The sequence below is a fragment of the Trichosurus vulpecula genome, chromosome 1, assembly GCF_011100635.1.
Source record: "Trichosurus vulpecula isolate mTriVul1 chromosome 1, mTriVul1.pri, whole genome shotgun sequence".
In the NCBI taxonomy this organism is placed as follows: Eukaryota; Metazoa; Chordata; class Mammalia; order Diprotodontia; family Phalangeridae; genus Trichosurus; species Trichosurus vulpecula.
In genome coordinates this window covers 62,797,703-62,821,363 of record NC_050573.1, presented here as the reverse complement: position 1 = coordinate 62,821,363, position 23,661 = coordinate 62,797,703, and the positions used below count along the sequence as shown (strand labels likewise).

Here is a 23,661-nt window from a genome sequence, read left to right as displayed (position 1 = left end):
ACCAACCATGAGTTGATTTAATTTTTCTCCTTTGTGAGGGGTGAGGATGGACCCTGAGCCTCCTGGCCTGGGCACAGGAGTCCACATGGGGAGAATTCTTGCGTCACTGCCTTCAGCCAGTGTGGAGCGCAGAGACTGGAGCTGAGCCACTAACCTTTGCTTGCTTCCTGCTTCAGCACAGGCACCAATTTGCCCTTCTCCCCCAGGGATGGAGCAGTGCTGGTGCAAGGCTTCCGTGCAGGCCCTGCCACTGTTGTGCAGACATAAATTAGCTCCATTCAGGCCCTCCACAACATCGCTTTCATATCTGGGTCTTGCCATCATTGTTTGCCTGGTTTACTGCCTCTTGGACATCTCATACTCAACTTGTCCAAAACAACCCACTGCCTTTTCTCTCCCCTCTTCCCAACTTTTCTATCACTGTCCAAGGCATCAGCACCTTCCCATCCACCTGGGCTCAGAACCTGTTGTGATCCTCCATTCCTCACTTGCACTTTGTATAGCAATCAACAAGCATTTGTTAAGCTGTTACCTTGGGTCAGGGACCATGCTGACTGCTGGAATTGCAAAGAAAGGCAAATCCATTCTGTTCTCAAGTTTCATGGTATCCGCCTTCAGAACATCTCTGCTCAGTCAACAGACATTGGTTAAGTGTTGACATTGTGCTAAGCACTGGGGACATAAAGGCAAAAAAAAAATAATGGTCCCTGCCCTCAAGAAGAGTACATTCTAATGAGGGTTGTTCAGTTCTTTCAGTCACGTCTGACTTTTCATAACCCCATTTGGTGAAGACTGACCAATTAGTGAGCAGGCCTCAGAGTGGATTCATCTGGAAGAGAACAAGGCAAGCTGGTGGGAAGGCGAAGAAATCCCAGAGAGTGAGTTAATCAAAAGCAACATAGCGTTCTAGTGTGCAGATAAAAAGATCGAGGGTGATGGGGGCAAAAGAGACAGACCAGGTGCTCCAGGAAAATTTGGGGAGGAAGAAAACTCAGCCCCAATGTGACAATGACCATAGGAGACTTCATGAAGGAGGTGGGATGTTGAAGGGAATGAAAAGGTTTCAGCTGTCAGGGCTAAGGATGGTACACATTACTATGGGCGTAGGAGTGGGGGATGGGCTGCCCCAAGGGAAAGGGAAGAGAATAAGCATTTATTTAGCACCAACTTTGTGCCAAGCACTGGGCTAAGTGCTTTACCGATGGTATCTCATTTGATCCCCACAACTCTTTGAGATAAGTACTGTTACTATCCCCATTTTACAGTTGAAGAAACTGAGGTAAACAGAGGTTAAATGACTTGCCCAGAGTTACACAATTAAGAGGTGTCTGAGGCTGAATTTGAACTCGGGTCTTCCTGATTCAATGCCTATTGCTCTGGCCACAGCACCACCTAGCAGTCTCACACTTGTCCTCTGCCTGCTTCCACAAGTGACTCGGGGTCTGGAACTGTATTGTGATGAAGGGTTTTCTCACTGGCTGGGGAGTCTGAAGGACTTTGGACTTGTGAGTTTCTGAGCCAGAGCTGAGTGTTCATACACAACCCTTGGATCCTTTTGCTGCTTTTCCTAACTGGTATGAGTAAGGCACAACTGCTTTGAGCCACTGGGCCGGGGCAAAAGCAGCCTCCCTCTCTCTCACCCAGTTTCCACGTGTCCTTGAGTCCATGGTGTCTGTTCCTTTTGTTTTTATTCTATATTTCAGGCCAATGGATATTCTGATAGAGAAGTACTGAGGAGATCAAAGATCCCTCTGGCAACCAGAGTCTGCTGGAGGAATCGGGGCTGATGGCGAGAGAACGTCTACAGACCTCCCCTGAGCATGGCAGCAGCTCCAAGGCTTGGGACCTCTCGTGACGAGAGACATGCTGGTCATGGCGTCGATGCTTAGAGTCCTTCAGAGATCTGTGAAGACTCCTCGGAAAGGGGAAAGGATTTCCGGGGCAAGAGGAGATGAGAAGCGCCTCTTGGCCGCAGGCTTTCTCTGCAGATGTGCCTCATCGTCATTACTGTAATCACGACGGAGCTCACTTTTCCCGGGGACCTTATAGACGTGAGGGGAGAATGCATCTGTTTGGGGAGGGGGCGTTGTAAGGACTTCCTCTTCCCACACCTTTGTGTGCAACAACACAATAAAGGGTTTGGAGTCCGAGCCCGAAATCAGAAAAGGCATGTATCATTCTTGCTTTTGAGAAAGGGCGCCCCCCAAGGGGGAGAGGTTGGGGGCGCTTTAATTATATTTTTCCATTTATTCGATCTGAATCAATGGGTCCATCCCCTGAACAGAGTACGGAGCTTTGATTAGAGCTAGTTCTCACCAGTCATCCGACTTACATTCTGCTAAAGCTGGGGGCGGGGAGGAAGAGGAATGCTTTCAACTCTTTGGAAACAAAACTGCTCCCCCCCCTCTCTTACACTAACATGTTTATAGAGCCTACTATGCGCTAGACACTTGTGCTAAATGCTTTACAGTTATGTCATTTGGTCCTCACAACAACCCTGGGAGATAGGTGTTATTATCCCCATTTTGCAGAGGAGGAAACAGAGGCAGACAGACTTGCGGCACCCCCCCCCCCCCAACATTCAACCAGTATCTGAGGCTGAATTTGAACTTAAGTCTTCCTGGCTCCAAGCCACTTACTCTGAGCACTATGGCGCCACCTAGCTGCCTCTAGGAGTAGGAGAGAGAAGAGTGAGCCCAGAGAGCTGCTTCAGCACACATCCTGACCACACCTACAGATTTTTAAAACAAATGGTCAAAGAAGGAAGAGAAATGGGCCAGGAGTGGCAGAGCTTTGGGTAGGTCTGACACAGAACAGATAGTTTTTGTTGTTTTTGGAGCCTGGGTCACCCTATGTCACTGGGGCTGGAAGTGCAATGGTCACTCATGTGCCCATCCCACTGCTAATCTGCTTTTTCCAGTGTCAAAACGTCAGGAGACACATTGTTTTCCAGAACTAAGACCCAGCAAGCAGTCTGTGCCCTGAGCTTGACATAACAACAATCCTTTGCGCTCATCCTCTGGATGATCTCGGCCCCAGCAAAATCCCAGAATTGTTTCACACCAGCGCCAGACAGTCTCTAAGCTTGGACAAGTACCTGTAATAGCCATGTTCCGGTCATGAAGCCTTACTATGAGCCAAACTTGTCACATGGTTGCTGTTCCCCCTCATTGTCAGGGCTACAGTTGGCTGCGAGGCCATTGTGGTGTCAGTATTGGGATCTCTCCACACTTCTCAGCCCTACCACCACCACTAGGGACAGGGCCCTGAAACGTATGTCTAATCTGCCTCTTTGTTTGCAAGCTGTTTCCCTCACTTTGAAATTAAGCTTGTTTGAGTCCTGACTTTCCTGTTTCTAGCCTGTTCTGTTCAGCTCTGGCCTCAGAGGTTAGTGGCAGGTGCTGATTCAGTTGACATTTAAATTGGTGTCAGAAGTTGGATTGGACTCATAACCATCCAAGTGGACTTTCCAGTGTCAGTGGGAGTGGACTAGGTGCCACTGTAAATTTCTCCAGTCTGACACCCCAACCCCCAAACCCGCATTGTCTGTTGAAGTCTTCTGGCCCTTGTTCCTGCTCCATTCCTGGGCCCGCACATTGGTTGCCTCAGAAACGGTTAAAATAAAACTCATATGCCCCTCTTGTGACCAGATTCACCCGAGAGAGAACGGTTCTGGTCTGGCTGACACCAGCCTGGGTCGGTTCACCCCTTTTCAGGCAGCCTGTGGCTTCACATTGGGGGTGGTGTGGCTTGCCCTATCGATGACTTAGTTCACCATTCGATCAATTTTAGCCTCGTTACAAATGAGCTTGAGTAAATGACAGGGGTCAGCCTTCCCTAGCGGCAAGCATCACAGGTGTGTGAAACCACAGGTCCATTTTACTTGCTCAGTTTTGAGTTCTGTCTCATTAAAGGCAAGGAACTCAGGGTAGGATTTTATTCCTTATTTTGTGTATTTATTTGATTGTTTTTGTTGGTGTTGAAGTTTATAATAAAAAAAATAATGCTGGAAGGTTAGTAAGCAGCATTTATTAAGTACCTACTATGTGCTAGGCACCATTCATAGGGAGTACAAACCAAACTAAGCCAGTCCCTGCTCTCAAGGTACTTACCGTGTAACAATGAAGACATGTGCCTCCATAGCTTTATGTAAAATAAAAACAGAATAGATGGAAGGTAGGCTTATGGCCTCCTGTAGAAGATCTTGCTTGAGCTGAGTCTTGAAAGAAACCAGGGATTTTAAGAGGCTAAGGTGAGGAGAGAAAGCATTCCAGGCAGGGGGCACAGCCTGTGCAAAGGCATGGAGGTGGGAAGATGAATGCTACTGTCTGTGGGGTCCAGCACTTAAACCTTTATTGAATTGACTTTCCCATCAGATGTAGAAATGATCTTTGATCAGTATAATTTATGTGTAGCTCTTTCCCCACAACAATCCTGTGAGGCGGATAGTTACATGTTTTAACCCCATTTTATAGGTGAGGAAACTAGAACAGAGAAAAGTATAGTGATTAGTTCACACCATTTATGCGTCAAAGCCAAGATTCACACCCGAGGTCTTCTGACTGTGACCGAGCATTCTTTCCGATTGCCTGGGACCTTTCAGAATCTCAATTATTAAGGCAGGAAAGAGCCTTAGACTATAGAATGTTAGTGTAAGGGAATGTCACAAATGCTCTATGCTTGCACACTCACAGGCACTCACACTCTTATTTTTTCACAGCGTTTAAACACACTAAACAGAGTAAACAGAAATTGGGAGAGGTCAAAGTACAGATTAGAGCAGAGAGTAGTGGATAGACTAGACCAGATTGTCTGATCTTTGACTCGGGGTTCAACCAAAGAGAAAACGTCACTGGAAAAGCCCGCTCACCAGAGGGTGGGGGGTAGGGAAGGGGGCATTGGGAATCAAGGAATGGGGCGGGGTGCGGATTCCCCAAATGCCAAGAGCTTTGCAAATGCTGTTGTTTGTCCTTCCTTCTTGGAGAACTATGACATCATGAAGGTGATGCCATGACTTACAAGTGACTTGAATTTTAGGGAGGGCAGGCTGTGCAGTCACCAGTCTTATCCGGAGCCACCTGGATGACTGGAGATGGCAGCCAGAGCTTTGTGAATGCTTGCTGACTAACAAATGGGGGAAAGTTCTAGTTTATAGTGATGGGAACAGCCCTGGCCACATGGTGGCTCTCCCCTCCCCCTCTTCCATTTTCCTACTGGTTTTAATGCTCCTACTTTACCTCCTTCTTCCTCCCAAGCCCATGGCCCACGTCTGTGTACTCTGGCAGTCACAGAAGCAGGCAGTAACTGGCCAGGGTGATTTGTTCTACCCCTATGAGGGTCAGAGTCATAGAACTCAGACTGTTCTAAGGGGAAGAACCTAGAATGTCAGAACCAGAAAAGACCTCACAAACCTCAGATGGGGAATCTAGCGCCCCTCATGCAGCCCAGAATCCCCTCGGGAACACCCCAGGCTTCTCTTCATCTTCGCTAGTACTGAGCAAGTCTATTATCCCACTTTGGAATAGTTTGAATTATTGGGAAGCATTTCCTTGTATTGAGCTGCTCTCTCTACGGAAATCCTTCCCCTCCTCCCTGCTGTGAATTCTAGCTCTGTCTTTTGGGGCCAAGCAGTGCAGGCCTAATTCCTCTCCCAGGGGACAGCCCTTCAAACACTGGAGCCCAGCCATCGTGTCTCTCCCCAAACCACCTCCCTTTGCCCCTTTCCCTGCCCCCATCCCTTTCTCTTCAGTAGGTCAGACCCTCCTAGTTCCTTCCATTGATTCCTGTGTGGTGGTTTCTCTACGACCTTTCATTCTCCCTATCCTGATTGCTTTTCTGGACACACTCCAGCATATGAATTTCTCTATTCAAATATGTGTGGCCCTGAATGGGGAAAAAGAAAAAAAAACAATAACCCATTCCAAATGGGGTCTGGGCCAAGCAGAACAGGGTGGTACCATGGCCTACCTCCCTTGTCCTGTTCTCTATGCCCTTTAGGGTAGCTGAAGGTCCAGTTAAACCTTTTTTGTGTGTCTCACTGCTGATGTTCAGTCATTATAATTCTTAGGTTTGTTTAGTGTGTGAGTGTGCACTGTTGGGACAAGAATAGCCTTAGATACCTGGGACGTCTTACAGTGTACTCATAGGCTCTCCTCATAGGAAATGGGTGATGCAGGAAACAGGCTTTGATGGGGAAAGGTCAAGGCCATACATATATACATATCATCACTGGGACTTAAACCCAGCCTGGTCAGACAAGGCTTGGAGGGCTAGCAGGAAGAGCATAGGGGTAGGGAGACATGAGCTCTGGGGGCTGGTCCCAGCTCTTAGGTGGGTGAGGTGTCTGACCTTCCTAAGCTTTGTCACTGCCTATCTCTGGGCCTCAATTGTCACATTTGTAAAACGGTGGGTTGGAGGAGAAGGCTTCTGAGGTTCTCTCCAGGTCTGACATAATTCAGTGTTTTAAGGGCCATCCCAGCTCTGACATCCTGTGTTCTAAGGGCCCTCCTGGCTCTGACACTCTCTGTTCTAAGGGCCATCCCGGCTTGGACATCCTATGTTCTAAGGGCCATCCCTGCTCTGATATTCTCTGTTCTGAGCACCCTGACAATCTATGCTTTAAGGCCCTCCCAGCTCTGATGTTCTGAGTCCCTGAGAAGCAGGCTAGACCAGGAGATGGCACAAGTAGCCCATGGAAGAGCCGAATCTGTGGGGAGTTATCCTGAGAAGGTCTTGGGCTGGAGGCTTCCCCAGACCCTGTCATTTACTGACTCCAGAGTGAGCAGCGTTCCTCATGGTCAGTGCAACAGAAGCAAAGTCCATAACAAAGGACACCCCCCACCCACCCTCTGCACAGCCCCTTTAAGAGAAGCACCTCTGACTATCAGCCTTGGAATGATGGGCTGTTGGAGGAGAGGGGGGAGCATTACCCGGGAGCTGCCCTCCAGAGGGGAACCTTTCCCTCCCAGCCTTTCCCTTGTCTATCACGGAATATAGCAACTCTTTCCAGTTTCTGATTTGCTTCCCAGAAGAGGAGCTGTTTATTCCCCATATAAATAACTGGTCATGTAAACAACTCCAGACAACTTAAGTTTCTCAAATGCTAGAAGTTCAAACCTGTGATTGGATCTGAGTGGGTGATGTCCCCACACAGAACACAGGGTGCAGCTGTAGTCAGGGAATGTCTGTGACTGGCCTTGAGAGGCACATTTGGGCCAAATTCACAGGCCATGCTTTCCTTGGAAAATAAGAGTCAGGAAGCTGGGAGCTGAGGTGATAACTTAACTGGTGAGCATCCACACTTCCTTCTGTCTAGGGCAGTTCCGGCAGCAGGGCCCGGCAGGGTGCAGAGTCGGGGTGTAGAGCTCTCTTAGTGCTCTTAGGGCCTGTTTGTCCAAGGGGCCCTACCTCCCCAAAGAGCTTTTGTTTTATTATGTAATTACAGAATTATCTTTACCATAAATTTAAAACACCCCCCCCCCCAAATTAGACGTGTATTTAAACCTATTTACATGGCTTTTTACAAAGAAACGGTTATAACCATTCCCCAGGTGCTCCCTTCTGGTCTCTTTATTCATCCATTCATTCTTACTCTTTTAATACATTTGTCTTATTTTCTCCTCTGAGATCACCTTCCATCTCCCCGTTTGTATCCTATTAAATTTATGGTATCTCCCCAATCCGAACACAAGCTCCTTGTGTCAGGGGCTGTTTTTGCCTTTTCTTTGTACCCCAAGATTCAGCACAGTGCCAGGCACGCAGTGACCACTCAGTAAATGCTCATCGGTTTATAGTCTCTGCTTATATTGGTTCTCATCTTTACATTTCACATCAGTTTATATGTCCACACAGTCCTGAGGTGAGTTCATTCAAGGATCTGGGATTTTGTTATCATGATGAACTCCTGTTGGGGGTAGGAGGGGGAAACATCTTCAAAGTCAGTGCAGATCCTTCATCCGTCAGCACAGGAGACTTAGAGTCAGAAAACCCTCTGACATTTTCTGGCTGTGTGACCTTGGGTGAGTCACAACCTCTCTGAACCTTGCTTTCCTCCTCTATAAAACAGGGATAATAAAAATATTTATAGCAGCTTTTTTTGTGTGTGGTATCAAGGAACTGAAAACTGAGGGGTGCCCATCCATTGGGGAATGACTGAACAAGTTATGGTGTAAGAATGTTTATTGTTGTGCTGTAAGAAAGGACCAAAGGAGGGCATCTAGGTGGCGCAATGAGTAGAGCACTGGCCCTGGAGTCAGGAGGACCTGAGTTCAAATCCAACCTCAGACACTTGACACACTTATTAGCTGTGCGACCTTGGGCAAGTCACTCAATTACCCTGCCTTCCTCCCTCAAAAAAAAAAAAAAAGGACCAAAGGGTCCTTTCAGAGAAACCTTAGAAGACATGTATGAACTGATGCAGAGTAAAGTGAATAGAACCAGGAGAACAAATTACACAAAACAGCAATGCTATAAAGGAAAAACAACTTAGAAAGTCTCAAGAACTCTGATCAGCTCAATGACCAATCAGGATTCCTGAGGAACCATGATGAAGCAGGCTGCCTACCTCCTGATGGAGAGGGGTCCAGAGCGAGACAAACATTTTCAGGTACAACCAGGTACAACCAAACATGCTTGACTATGCATGTTTGTTACAAGTTTGTTTTTTTTTTTTACTTCTTTTCCAATGGAGAAGAGGTGGGAGGGAAAGAAAATAGATTTTTAATTGAAAAAAAATTTAATGGGGTAATAATATTTGCAGCAACCTCACAGGCTTGTGAGGGAAACATGTTGGAAACCTTAGCATGCTAGAAAAATGGGAGCTGTTGTGAGGTGCCTTAGCTGGGCCCCTCAGCTGTTTCCAGGTTTACCTCTGTTACAGCAGCTCCTATGTATTTCCACAAAGCAAAGCCTTCTTTGTTTTGGATTTCTAATGAAGTGAGATGAACGGCACCTTCAACAACCAGAGGTCCTGCTGAGTGAAGGATAACTGGCTAGGTTGTGCCCCACCCCCACACACCCAGGGAAGGGGTGGGGGGGTGTGGCTCGGACCCATAGAGCCCTATTTTGCATTTTTTATTCCAGGGGCAAGTACCTAGGACACACAGAACCAAAGAAAGGCCCATATCACCTTCTTAGGCTCGATTCAGCTGAGGGTGTTGGTAAGATGGACCTTGAGACACTAGGTGGTGGGGCCTCCATTCTTGTTAAATTAAAAGAGTTCAAGTTGCCAGCATTCTCACTGGAATGGGAAGGTGGTGGTCCCTCAAGGCCCCTTCTCTTTTTCCTCTGTACTGTCTCATCAGTTCCCTTGGGCTCAAATAACATCCCTATGCAGATGATTTCCAGATCTATCTGTGCAGCTCAAGTCTCCTGAGACCCTGGCCTGCATCTAGGACACCTCAAACTGGATGTCGCATAGGCAACCCAAACACAAATGTCCTCCACTGAACTCATCATCTCGTCCTCCAAAGCCCTCCCCTTGTGTGGGATACAAGATTGTGAAAGCTTCCCTATGGATAAATCAGGCAAGGTAATACTCAAATAGTACAAATTTAGTTAGGATGTAGACCTCACTAGGCCTAAGTTTCGTTTTCCTGTAAATCATATGATTTCGGGGAAATCAGGTGGTCTCCCCCTCTCCCCCTCCCCTAGCCTACTCACATGCTGTCATCTTAACATTGAAATTTCCCTATAAGGTAATTCTGTAGTTTCTATGCTAGTATTGGGTAAACTTATTCTGGGATAGATTGTGAGGCCACCTGTCCCAGCAAATAGGGACAGGGGTCCAGCCTCTGGGGGTGGCATTTCTTAGAATTGTTTGTACAAGGTTATATATCCCCTTGCCTGCCTTCTCCCCCTTGCCTCTCTGCACTACCATCTCCGCCCAGGTATTGGGAGATGCCCAGTTCTCTCGAGACTTGATCAAATAAAGCTTCTGTTTTGTTTGTACCTTGAGAAAACAGAGACACCTCTGTTTTTTTATTTGAGCCGGTGGTCTGTTGTCCCACACACCCTCTTCTGGACTCCTTGTCACTGTCAAGGACACAACCATCCTTAGCTAGTAAGGTGGCTGAGTAGATAAGAGCTCTAGGCCTGGAATCAGGAAAAGCTGAGTTCAAATATGGACTAGTTGTGTGATTCTGGACAAGTCACTTGGCCTCTGTCTGCCTCAGTTTCCCAATCTATGAAATGAGGATAATAGCACCTACATCCCAAGGTTGTTGTGAGGATCAAATGAAATGATATTTGTAAAGTGCTTAGCACAATGCCTTGCACAAAGTAGGCACTTAAATGTTTTTCCTTCCCTCCCTTTCTCCCTTCCTCCATTCCTTCCTTCTTCCCTTCCTTCCTTCCTTCCTTCCTCCCTCCCTTCTTCCCTTCCTCCATTCCTTCCTTTCTCCCTTCCTTCCCTCCTTCCTTCCTTCCTTTCCTCCCTTTATCTCTCCTTTTCTTCTTTCCTCTCTCCCTCCCTTCCTTCCTTTTCCACACTCACTTCATATATCCAACCTATTACCAAATCTTGTCATTTCTACCTTTCCAACTTCTCTCCTATACATGCCTCCTCTCACACACATAAAACCACCAGCCTAGTTTAGGGCCCCACCATTTCTTTCCTGGACTATTACACTAACTATCCTCTGCCTGGCCTCCCTGCCTCAAGTCTCTCCCTCCCCTCTGGTCCATCTCTACTTAAGGGCCAAGATGATGCTTCTAAATCATCACCTGACCACATCACCTCCTTGTTCAATAAGCTCCTGGAGCTCCCCATTGCCTCGAGGACCAAATAGAAAGTCCTCTGGGATCTAAATCCCTTCACAACCCAGCCGCTTCCTACTTTACTTTTTAAACTTGCTTTTACAGCACTCCCTCCCACACACTCTGTGATCCAGGCACACTGGCCCGCTCTCTACTCCTTGAAGGTGATCCTCCATCCCCCCTCTTGTTGCACTGGCTGGTTCCCATCCCTGGGATGCTCTGGCTCCTCGCCTCCTCCTCTTAGTCCCCCCGGATTGCTTCAAGACTCTGCTTAGATCCCAGCTTATGCCGGAGGCCATGCTACTGACCCCTGAGCAGACATAAAGGGTGGGTGGAGGTGATGACACTGGACATCTGAAGGATGAAGATGATAAGGATGAAGAAGAGATGGGCAGACCATGGTGATCGGCTGGCTCCTAGGCTGGAGGCCTAAGGAGAGCTGCTGCCCTACTTAAGCAGGCAGATAAGAGAAAGAGAAAGAGACAGAGACAGAGGGACACAGAGAGAAACACTGAGGCAGCAGCATGTGTCAGTTTCAGAATCTTTCCCTAAGTGGTTTCATGTCAGGTTCACTAGAACAGGAACAGCAGGAGAAAATCCTGGTTCTGCTACTTAGTAGCAGATGTGATCTATTTGTGTTGCTTTGAGTCTCAGTTTATTCACCTATAAAATGGGCCTTGTGTTATTTACTCAAAGCCCTGTTACTTTAAAAACCTTAAAGCATCACATAAATTTGAGCTATTGACCAGCAGAGAGGTATTATGAGGATCGAATGAGATAATCCAGGCAAAGAACATTGTGAGCTGTGGAGCCCTCGGTGCATGGCTGCTATTAGCACAAAGAATGAACAGACGGTCTCCATTTTTCCTCCTGAAGCCTTCTCTGAATATTCGACCCCCACTTCCCTAGATCACAGAACTTTGGAGAGCTAGGAGGGGCCTTAGACCAACCCCTTCAGTTTACAAAGGACGCAGGGTCTTAAGCAAAGGTCACCCAGCGAGTTGGTGTCAGAGATGAGACTAAAACCCGGGTCTGCTTCTTATGTGACACCCTGGTCAAGTCTCTTCCTCTTCTTTCTCTTCTGAGGCAATTGTCTCAACTATTAAAAAAAAAAAGGTGGGGTGGGATAGGGGGGTTGGACTGAGCCCATCAGCTCTAAATCCAAAGCCAGTGAGACCTGTGCGATGAAGCCTCTGCTCTGCTATGATCTCACAAGCCCTGGGCATCCCCCAAAGGCAGGGACAGGGTGTCTCCCCCATGGCTGGGCCTCTCTCAATACTGTTGATTTCCTTTCTCCTTTTCAGGGGAGAGGGTTTCAGAGTGGTGCTTGGCCCAGCCCCCTGCCTGCCCTCGGGATGGTCCTTTGCCCGAATCACCTTTGTCTGGATCAGAGTCAGTGAATGGAGGCTTAGAGTTTTCCAGATTAACCTTCTCTAGATAGGGGAGCATGGAATGATTTCTCGGGTCTCTTCCAACTTTGACATATTGAGGTTCTCGGTCTGCTCCTGGAAAGAACAAGAGATTTGGAACCGGAGGACGTGGGTTTGAAGGCCTACCCTGGTTCTCACCACCTGTGTGAACCTGGAACTCATTTAACATCAGTTTCCTCACGTGATGAGGAACACAGTGAAAAGAGCATTCATTGGCTCTTGATGCAACAGACCTAGGTTCAAATCCTGCCTCTAAGGTTTATTACCCACGTGACTTCGGGCAGGTTACCAACCCACTGGGTCTCAGTTTTCTCACTTGTAGATGAAGACTGCCTTCCAGCTCTAGTTCGATGGTCTGTGGGAGAAGCCTAGTGTAGCGGACAGAGTACTGAACTTGGGGAGAACTGGGTTCGAACCCTGCTTTTGAGACATTCTAGTTACATGACCAAGGATATCACTTACCTTTGGGCCAAAGCCAGTTCCTTAGGACACATTCTGCTGATGTGCGCTGGAGGGACTAAAGGCCCCCAGACTGACACTATTAAGTATTTCTCTTTTGTAAAATGAGGGGAATGGATTAGCTCAGGGTCCCTGCTAGCTCTAAATCTCATGGCTTACCCAGGCCACACAGTTGGACTCCGCAGCCAAGATTCTTTCCTTCTATATCAGGCCACCTCTCCAGAATTCTAGCCCTAATGCCAGCCCCTGTGAGATCTCCTAGGAAAGGGTCTGGCTCTTCTCTTGGTCATCTCTCTCTGGAAAGTCCCTGGGTAAGGGTAAGAGAAACAGGTACTGATTGGTTGGTGTCACTCTAGGCCTCTGGATGAAGTCAGATGGGAGGAAGGCAGGGCAGGTTCAGAGGTTGATGTTGGATGGCTCACAGAATGAGGACAGGTAGAGAGAGCCCTGGCCTGTGAATGATTCAGGGCTTCTGTCTGAGGCTGGCTTTTCAAAATGCCCAGTGCCTGCCAAAGGCTGGCTTAAGGCTGAAAGAGCTGTCAGGGAGGCAGGAGCCGGTGGGAGTTACAGCAACTTGAACCCTCCTCATATTTAGCAAACTCACAGGAAACATCTGCCCAGTGTCTCCAAAAGCTCAAGTGGTATTTTCCGGCTGGACGATGGCGTGAGCAGGAGTTAAGGGGCCCTCCCAGGTGGCTAAGAGATGGGGACCTGGGCACAGAATCTAAGGGACTGGCGATCTGGGTGGGAGTTACCTCCCGGTAACTTCCCTGCCCCTAGCCCTACTTCTGCTCCTTGGGACTAAGGAGACCATGGCTAATTCCCCCTTGTTCCTTCCTGAGTTTGGTCAGTTGGATTTTTCTCAAGTGGAAAATAACCTAGGGCAAGATACTGAGTCACACAAAGTCAAGAGATGATGAGAGACAGACTCTCTATTCAATGTTGTGGCCGGAAAGACCATTCTCTGCCCTGTGTTTATTTTCCCACACCCAGCTTTTCCTGTCCCCTCACCCTTCTTTCCTTGTGTTCTACCATGAGCCTTTCTCCGTGCTCCTGGAGGGGCAATGCCCCAGAGGGCAGAAGGCTAATTGATGCCCACTGGCTTGGGGCTCCCCTTCTGCTCCACTCTTGGCATTTTCTTCCTGGCTTAGCTGGGCAGTCAGTGGGTTAATGCCTTGGCCATGCAGTGAGGGACTGGCTGCCTGCTTGCACCTTTGGATCGGCTCAGTCCGAAGCAGCAGTGCCTATGTAGGTGCTGAGCCCTGCCAGGCCTGCCCTCCCCTCTGCCACTGCCACTGGATAATATGGACCTAGAGCTGATGTGCACATCTCCCATGCCCCCACCCAGGCCTGTTTCCATTTATCTAAACACTCATGGTCTCCTCAGGAAGTTCGAGAACTGCATCTATGTGTATGTTTGTGTGTGTGGTCTCAGCAGGAAATCCCTCATCACAGCAGCTCCTATCAGTCTCCTTGGACAGCAGCACAACAGTGTGGCCTCACTGGCCCTTGGTCCCTGCTCCCTTCAGTCCCAGCCTGGTACACTGGACCATGCGGCGCCTCTGCAGCCCCAGCCTCCTCCTAGTCTACTGCTTCCTGGTGGGCAGCCTGGCACCGAACGACTATGATGACGACGATAATGGAGGTGAGTTATGCTCTTAGGAGAAATGAAAGGGCAATGCTCTGAACTTACCCCTTTATGGTCCCTGATTGGGAGGGAGACTCAAGGGGTTCTTGTAGCCTCCCCAACTTTATTGATATTAACGTTGGGAGTCTTGTCCTGCTCCAGGGCTGTTCCAGAGAATGGAGGGCTGGGAGGGTGGGCAGGCAAGGGACAAACATGGGCATTCCTGCCATTGAGATTCTGTCTTTGATCCAGGTGGCTGAGATGAACAGGATGCCTAAGGCTGGCATGGGACAAAGAGACTTTAGGGATTATCTATCTTAAGTCCCTCATTTACACAGGAAGAAACTGAAGCCCATATGTGAAACCATACATATTGGCTAAATCCAGTACTTTTCCCCCATGCCACATGTGAGATAAGGGCTGGAGAATTGAGTTCAAACCATAATCCGAGATTTGGAAGAGATATCGGGGATTGCCTGGTCCACTGTAATATACCCAAGTGATATACAGTGCTTAGCACAGTGTCTGGCCCATAGTAGGCGCTTCATAAATGTTTATTGATTATCAATCGATATGCAAATGCAGCATTTGCTTGGGGAGGGGCCCCTATCTCAGGGCAGCTCCCTCCATTGGTGGGGGAGGTAGCCCTAATGATGAAGGTCTTCTGACATGGAGCCTAAATCTGTCTCTGCCTCTTGCTTCTTTGCTTCCTGAAGTCGAGCTCTTTGTTCTACAGAAAAGAGAAGCCGTGTCTATTTTCTTCTCTACAAAATGAGGTTAATATCTGAAGAGCAGCTTGAAGGAAATGCTTTGTAAACCATCAACTGCTATAGAAATGGGGGCAAGGGGGCGGAGGGATGATGCCTTCAAGCTGGCTGCTCCTTGTGCAACTGCCCACAGCTAGGCCACCGGGGTCAGTGCCGGAACGAGCTGAAAGGACACCGAGCAAAGAATGACACAAAAGTCAGTGCTACCAGGGGCAGTCACGGCAAGTAAGGCAGGGACGTTGCTCAGAGAGTCCTGGCTCTCACCCTCTCTGGGGGTTAGGGCTGAAAGTAGGCCCTGAGAGAGAGGCGCCATGGTGAGGGCGCCTGGGGGTGGGCCAGGGTGGTCATACCCTGCTCCTCTAGAGAACTGAGAAGCAAGGGCCAAGTTTGGCGGCTATTGCTGAGTGGAAGCACTCTACAACACCCACCCCCAATACTGGCACCCTGAGGAAAGGTTCTGTTTTCTCCAAGCTAGTAATAATTCTACTTGGGCCTGTAGTCTGTGTTTGGGGTGTCCTGGGCAGTAGTCTGTGTTTGGGGTAGAGGGCAGCAGCATGCTGTAGGGGAAAGAAACTGTTTTTAAAGTCAGGGGATGTTGGTTTGAATCCTAGCCTCGCTATTATTATCTACATGACAGTGGGGAAATCATTTTATTTATCTGAGGCTCCATTTTCCCATCTGTAAAATAAGGAGGGGGTCGGGGTTGGGATAAATGAGCTTGAGTTAGAATCAAGATCCTGCCATTTACTCCCTGTTTGATCCTATGCAAATGACCTCTTCTTCGTCATCTATTAAATGAGAGGGGGAGACTAGCTGACTTGTAAGGTCGATGGGCCTCCCTCCTCACAACAGTTCCCTCCAAACAGACCCACATCCTTCCCAATGGCCAGGACTCTGAGCCGGGCTGTCTCTGTTCCTGAGGGCTTCCCCAGCCCTTGCCCTCCCCCAAACCAATTTCCTATGATCCATACAATCTACCCAGAACATCTGGAAGACTAAACAGCTGCCTCTGCTGGGAAGGAGGGAGAGAAACGCTCATGCTGGGCCAAATAGAGATTTAGATCAGAGGAGATGAGAGACTTTGATTCAGATGTCTCAGGAAAGATTCAGATTAGTATCTGTGTAACTTCTTGGAAAATCTGAGGTATCAGTCCAGGCCCAGACCATTTTCAGCATTGTTATTCATGCAGGTTTTGGCATATGGTGACAGAACTCTGGGTCTTCTTCCTGCTTTGGTCACAGGGCCACAGGCAAATCACTGGCTCTCCAGTTCCTCTTCCACCTTGGGAATCATTTCAGATATGGGGTTATGACTCATGATTTAAGAAGTGCTAATGGGGTCACAAGTGGAAAAAGTTTAAGAAGCCTTGATCTAAGGCTCTTTCCGCTACAGCTAATGACTAAAGTGAGCTTGTGCTTAGCACGTAGAGTAGGCACTTAATAAATGTTTATTGATTGATCAATCCACTAAACACTTTTTGCTTGTCTTCCTCTCCCAGACAAGCCAATCACACACTTCTCTCAATGAGAGCACACACAGCTCATCCCACAGACTTGCTTCACTTCTTCATGGGCACCCAGAGTATAGGCCCAGCTGGGCAATCAGCTCCAGCCATTGGGCTAGAAAATTTAGTTGATGACAATTTGGGTTTGTCTTCCTCTTCAAGTGGAGAAACTGAGACTTGGACTCAGGTGAAGAAAGCAGCTAGGCTTCCACCCTTGCAAAGACTCTCCTCTGAGTTGATGGTGGTCCTTGTTACAAGGAGAGGTACTGTTTCCATGACTAAGGGGCCATGGAGAAAAAAGGCTGGGGATGGCTAGGGTCAGACTGCACTAACTCACGGTTGTTTCTTGTCACAGATGACAGTGCAGGTCCCCATACCAATGAGACCTCACCCTCCTTCGTCCTCTGCCCGAGGAGCTTCCCTGGGGAGAAGATGAACTTCAATAACACCACCTACCTGTGTATTGGGAAGGAGTCCAGGGAACACCTGTTTCACTGGGCCTCCACAAGCTTGGTCCCTTCCCTCTACACTCTCGTCTTCTTGGTGGGCTTGCCAGCCAATGGCTTGGCTTTGTGGGTGCTGGCTGCCAAGATCCAGAAAATGCCTTCCACCATCTTTCTGATGAATCTTGCTGTGGCTGACCTGCTCCTGGTTCTGGTCCTACCCTTCAAGATCTCCTACTATTTCCTGGGCCACCACTGGGTCTTTGAGGAGGGGCTCTGTCGCCTGGTGACTGCTTTCTTCTATGGAAACATGTACTGTTCCATGTTGCTCCTGGCCTGCATCAGTCTGGACAGGTACCTAGCCATCGTCCACCCGTTCTTCTCCCGTTCTGTGCGCAGCCCCGCCTTTGCCACCTGCCTCTGTACCATCGTCTGGCTTGGGGCAGCCTCCCTCACCCTGCCCCTGACTGTGCAGCGCCAGTCCTACCCACTGCATGGCAGCTCTGGGCTCATCCTGTGCCATGATGTGCTCCCCCAGGACGAGCAAGCCAGCCACTTCCTCAATATCTTTGTCTGCCTAGTCCTGTTGGGCTTCTTCCTCCCGCTGCTGGTGATTCTCTTCTGCTACGGTTCTGTCATCTATGTCCTGGTGGCCAGCAGGAAGACGTATGGCTATGCCGTCAAGCTCACCGTGCTAGTGTTGGCCTCAGCAGTCATGCTCTTTACCCCCAGCAACATACTCCTGCTCATCCACTATTCGGATCCCAGGGTCAATGGCTTTGGAGACCTCTACTTCTGGTATGTCCTCAGCTTGGCCGTCAGCACCCTCAACAGCTGTGTGGACCCTTTCATCTATTACTACGTGTCAGAAGAATTCCGGGACAAAATAAAGAGAAAGCTTTGTCAGCAGGACAAGCACATGCTCACAGTCCAGAAAACCTCCAAGGAAGATGTCCTTGGGCTGGGTACCCGCTCTACATCTCTAATCTAGAGATCTATCTAATGTTACTGGATCTGGCCTGATGGTGGGAGGTTCGGCTTTCTGACTCTTGTACAGAAGGGCCTGTTTGCAGTCACCCCACTGGGATCTCCCTTTGACCTTGCCCTCAAGGTTCCCTGTAATCCCTACTTTTATCATTTCCTCAGCAAACTTTGCAAAGATGAGAGGGGATAGGCATGGAGGCTTCTGTACTCTGCTTTCCCTTCCTGGCTTCCACTTCATCAAGAGGACTTTTGCCTTGAAGACCCAACCCCACTTCCAGGGAAGTTCCCTATTGGATAAGTGCTGACAGATCTGATGGTTGTTTGTACTGGAGAAGAGAAAACTTGGTGGGGACAGGGGCCATGGCAGGGGTAACAGACACTATCTACCTTCTGGTGATTGAAGGAAAGAGGGATTAAGATATTCGGCTTGGCCAAAGAAGGAAGACACAGGACCAAAGCTTGGGGAGGACTTATATACAGACTTTGGCCAATATGAGAAACACTTCCTGCTGATAAGAGCTGCCAAAAAGCAGAATTAGGCCAGCCAGGAGGAGGTACCAAAGCCAAGGCTGGAGGATGACTTGGCAATGTTATGGAGTGGTTAAGCCGTGCTTGGGGCAAGGAGGTGGAAAGCCCTGCCCACTCCAGCATCCCATGCCTTTTCTTAGTGCAGCTGCTGGCAGCAGGACTTGAGGCCTGTCCCCTGAGGGCATAGCCTTGCTGCCTGAAACTTCGAGATCCCATATCTCTCCTTCCTCACTTGAGGCAGGTCAGGCTGGCTGACTTTATTGTGCCCATCAGTCGCTCCACATTCTCCCAGAACTGTGACTATGACTGCAGAGAGGACTGCTGAACAGAGAGCTGATTAAGGCCCAGTCTGGTTCTAAGTAGGTTCTTCTTATGTGACCCAGCAAATAAAAGTAAAGGTTTGTGACCAAGCCAGCTGCTCTGCTCCGACATAAGACATCCATGCTTGCTGGCAATAGTTCGTTTTAGCCTTCAAAGGCTAGAACTGTCTTTAGAACACAGAATGTGGAATGTGAGAGGGACCTTACGACCAATAATATGGGAGGTAGGAGGGCCCTGAGGACATAGAATGTCAGAGCTGGGAGGGTCCTTAGAAACACAGAATGTCTGAGCTGGGAGGGCCCTTAGAACATGGAATATCAGAGCTGGGAGGGCCCTTAGGACACAGAGTGTCAGAGTTGGAAAGATCCTCAGAGACCAGCCAATCCAGCTATCCTTACTTAACAGAAGATGGAAGAGGAGCTCAGAGAGGGCTCACAGGAGCTAGAAGGGCCCTTAGAGGTTATCAAGTTCATTTTACAGATAAGGAAACCAAGGCTTTGAAGTTAAGTGACTTGCTCAGGGCCCTACAGCTCTGAGTGTACGAGGCAGGATTCAAGCTCAGGTCTTCCTCAGTCTAAGTCCAGCTCTCTAGTGCCCCTCATTTATTCCAAGCCCCACATCTGACAAATGAGGAAAGTGAAACAGACAGAGGGGAAGTCTCTTTCCCAAGATCACACAGGTAATAAGTAGCAGAACAGGAATTAGAACCCAGGGCCTGGCTCCAAATCTCATGCTCTCTTCACCACATCAGTTTTTGAATATTTCAATGGCAAAGCTGGACCCTGGGGTCCAGCTTTCTGGTCCCATCCAGGGGCAGGTTCTTATTCTCTGCCCTTTGCCACAGCACATGGCTGCCCTTCATCCACGATCTGGGCCACACTCAGGGTGGAAGGCTATTAGCAAGCTAGATCCGGACCTGGTCAACAGACTAAGCCCTGGGCGGTCCCTCCACAGGCCCTTCCCTAACAGAGCCTCAAGTGAGAGCCTGGAGGGGCCTCAGCAACCACCTAGTAAATCCTCAATCTGACAATTGAGGAAAGTGAGGCTTGCCTCACTTGTAGGTTAAGTGACCTGCCTAGGGACACTCAGTCAGGAGGTGCCAAGATTCAAACCCAGATCCTTTAGGTTTTAAGTCTGACACTCAACACCCTCTGCCATGCTTCCTTCTTCAGGTCTTGGCCTGAGTTCTCCTATGACGCCCAGGATGACCCGGGCAGCCCCGGGTATCTTGCCTAGTGCTCTGGAATGTAGAGTTTCTCTGAGCTTGGTGACTTGACCTATACTCCATGAAAGAGCCAATGGGCAAATGTGATGACAAATGGCCGCTGCAGGGGGCGCAGAGATCCTTGGGTGCCGGTGTCCTGGGGAGGAACTGTTCTAACAAGAAAGTGGGTTGTTCTCACTTCCCACTCTGTGGCCATCCCTCCACACAGCCCTAGTTTAGATGATGGGAAGGTCCCCTCGGCTTTCTCCCTGTCTCCTCCACTGCAGGCTGCAGGCCCTGCCAGCTTTGGTGCTTCTCAGCACCAAATAACAGTCCCCATTTCTAGGACCCATTAAAATCTTCAAAGAACTTAGAACAGGTCTGTGGGCAGTAGGGGTAGCAGGGCAGACACCGAATCTGGAGTCAGAGCCAGTGTTCTAATCCTGGCTCTGAGAATCAGAGCATCTTAGAGCTGGGACAGTGACCTTGGAGGGCATTTAGTGTAACTCACACAAGGAGAATCCCCTCTGCAACATGCCCCCCAGGTGGTCCCCCAGCCTCATACTTTCCTGGTCCCCTTTGATCTTAGGGCCTTTCCTGTGGCTTGTCTGTATCTTCTATGTACATAGTTGTTTGCATATTGCTGTTCCTGCAGCCCACCTCCCTTAGACTGGAAGTTCCTTGAGGACAGGGTCCATGTTATCTTTCTTTGTATCCCCAGCACTTAGCACAGAGCCCACCTGGCACTGAGTAGGTGCTTAATAAATGTTAGTTGACTTGTTTACAAAGCATTTTCTTCACAACAATTCCTTGAGGTCCTTGAGTACAAGGACTATCTAGCAGATGAAGAAACTGAGGTTCAAAGAAATTGTGTGACTTATCTACAGTCACAAAGCTGATGAATGGAGGCAGGACACAAGACCAAATCTTCTGACTCACTCTGTTATACTGTGGTTGTCTCTGCCGTGGCATTCTTTAATAAATCCATCCTGGCTCACAGCGATCCCTGCTCCCCTTTCTAAGTGCTCCCAAACCATCCCTCCAACAATCCATGCTAGGTAAATGGCCTCTAGTTTTCCCGCCCTCCACCTTTTGGGGGAGAAAAGGGAGACCTTTTCCCACCTCTGGTCTGGGAATCTCCTCCTAGTTAGCTCTCCACCATCCCAAAGGATCCCTGCTAATGGCTCAGGAATTATACATGCCCATTATCTCTGGACTTGGCATAAAGTTCAGCCAGGATGGGTGACCTGAATGCTCTGAGTGAGGGTGGCTGGTTGCCCTGTTCTAATTTTTTCCGTGACCATTTTGGCCCTTTTCACTTTATCATCCCAGCTTCATTCTCCTTGGTAGAGAAAATGGAAGCCATACAGGGAATGGCGAACTCTCCCTTTTAAAGCTCTGCAGCCCATGGCTTGACCTCCTCTGAGTTCTGACGTGGCCTGGAAAGCCCTGATGCTATTCTGACGGCACCCGGTGCTCTTCTGAGCTCCTCCTCAGTCCCCTGCCCTGCTGTCCATCCTCTGTACTTCTCCAGAATCGTTTGGAATCTTCATAGTTGTTGGAATGTGAAGGCCTTGAGGCTTCATTCATTCACGCTGTGGTATCTGGACCCCACACCCAACAACGTGTGAATGATGCTCCTAAGAGGCTTCATTTTAGATACTGAGATTTTATTAACAATTGCTCTCTAAAACTGCCCAGGGTCGCGTGCTTCCTCCTTGCTTTGAATCCTGTGGCCATTGGCCAATCTTGGGGCAGCAAAGCATCGGCCGGGGCTAAGCCTGCTCTAAGCTGTAGCTGTGGAGCTGGACGGCGCCCTTGGAGACCAGTGTCCTGTAGGCCGGGCAGCACAGGAGACACCACATTTCTACGGCACTCTTCATGTCTGTTCAGCAGATTGTTACATCTTTTGTTTTGTGTCTGCCTTACCACAGCCCTTCAAAATGGGGTACAGCAGGTATTGTCGCTATGTTACAGAGGGAGAAATGGAGGCCCGGGGAAGGGATGGTACTTGCCTGGAGTCACACAGCAAGTTAGGTTCAGAGCTTGGACCAGCCCCCAGCCCTCCACACTCCTAGTGCTTTATTCATTACGCCAAGTTGATATTGGCTAGGTCGTCTGTTCTATTCATCTGTCAACACATCTTACCCTTCCTCCCAGATTCCACGAGGGCAGCAATCATATCTTACTCATCTTGTTTCCCTTCAGGGCTGAGAAAAGGGCCTTGTGCATAGGGGGAGGGGTGCTCAATAAAGGCTCTCTGCACCTCATTTTCTTCATCTGTAAAATGGCACTAGTACCCGTCCTACCCTAACTCACAGATTGTCGAGAGGCTAAAACGAGGTGATTGACGGGAAGGTTCATTGATCAAAAGTGAAAAACTCTATACAAACAGAAGGTACCCAGGAGGCGGGGGACAGTGGCTTGCTCCGAAGTAAAGAGGTCCCCTGGCCCCTTTCTGCCCCCAGAAGAGGCCCTTGCTCAAATGCCATTCCTGCTCTTGGCAGTTTCTGGTATGTCAGAAGCTCTGTGGGAAAATGACAAAGGAGGCAGGAAGTGAATGTATGGGGGAAGTGGGGGTGTGGCACTGAGGGTGGAGCGCAGGGGCTGGCCCGGACTCCCCTGCAGACTCAGCACGGCTAGGGAAGGGACAGAAGGCTTTTTGCAGTGGGTGAGAAAGGTCCTGGTCCTTCTTCCTCTCCACAAAGTCAGCGATCTGAGCAAAGCCATTAAGGAGTCACCTTCTGGGTCACTTCTCCTCCCGGGAAGGTTGTCATTTCTGTTGAAAAAGAGACCACAGGGTCATTATGGCCAGCTTCAGTGTGCAGGAAAATGGGACGTTGTGTCTGCAGAAGAGAAGACTCAGGACATGACCATCATCTTCAATGACCTGACACGAGGACAATGGGAGTGAGTTGGAGGGAGGTAGATTTCAGCTCATTTTAAGGTATTACTTCCAACAACAGCCAGGTGGCACAGTGGATAGACCACTAAGCCTAACTAAGGAAGTTAGGAAGACTGCACATGTTCAGATGTGGCCTCAGACACTAGCTGTCTAAACCTGGGCAAGTCACTTAGCCTGGTTTGCCTTGGTTTTCTCATCTGTAAAATGAGTTGGAGAAGGAAGTGGCAAACCAGTATCTTTCTTAAGAAAATTCCAAATGGGGTCACAAAAAGTCAGACCTGACTGAAAACAACTGAACAATCCAATAAGAATCCTATGATCCTATGAGCCAGAAGGGTCCTTAAAAGTACAGATGAAGAAACTGAGGCCCCAAGGGGTTGTGACTTGCCCAAGATCACACAAGTGATCAGGATCGATATTTGACTCAAAGTCCTCTGATCCCAAACCTAGTGTTCTTTCAATGGACAGTTATCATTTGGACACAGCCATCCATCCATGAACCAATGTCTCAGTAATAACCCTGCCAAGTGGTGTTTAAGTGAAGCTGGCATCGTGGCTTGTCAAGGATGTTGCAGAAGGAAATCTGGCACGGGAGGTGTGGGTGGGGGCCTTGGAGCTGGTCCTGAGCAGCTGTCACAGGGAGGAGCCTGGATCTCGCTGCGGCTGGGGCCTGGCCTGAGGATGCAGCCTCCTAGTGCAGTCACACCTCTTGTCTAGAGTAAGGCTTTGTCGG

General features: G+C 49.0%; 2 protein-coding genes across 2 annotated transcripts in view; one reads left to right on the top strand and one right to left on the bottom strand.

Moving 5' to 3' along the window:
* Positions 1-14,102: 14,102 nt before the first annotated feature.
* On the top strand, positions 14,103-20,745 carry F2RL3 (F2R like thrombin or trypsin receptor 3). Its single transcript, XM_036752303.1, has 2 exons — positions 14,103-14,289; positions 16,899-20,745. Exons 1-2 carry the CDS (start codon positions 14,196-14,198, stop codon positions 17,975-17,977), a joined length of 1,173 nt encoding a protein of 390 aa, XP_036608198.1. The 5' UTR covers positions 14,103-14,195; the 3' UTR covers positions 17,978-20,745.
* Positions 20,746-21,798: 1,053 nt separating this feature from the next.
* The window catches only part of CPAMD8 (C3 and PZP like alpha-2-macroglobulin domain containing 8), a 161,272-nt gene continuing 159,409 nt past the window's right edge, over positions 21,799-23,661 (bottom strand). The window contains exon 42 of the mRNA XM_036734810.1: positions 21,799-21,856. Within this exon, the coding sequence (XP_036590705.1) occupies positions 21,799-21,856 (58 nt within the window). The remainder of the gene's footprint in view (positions 21,857-23,661) is intronic.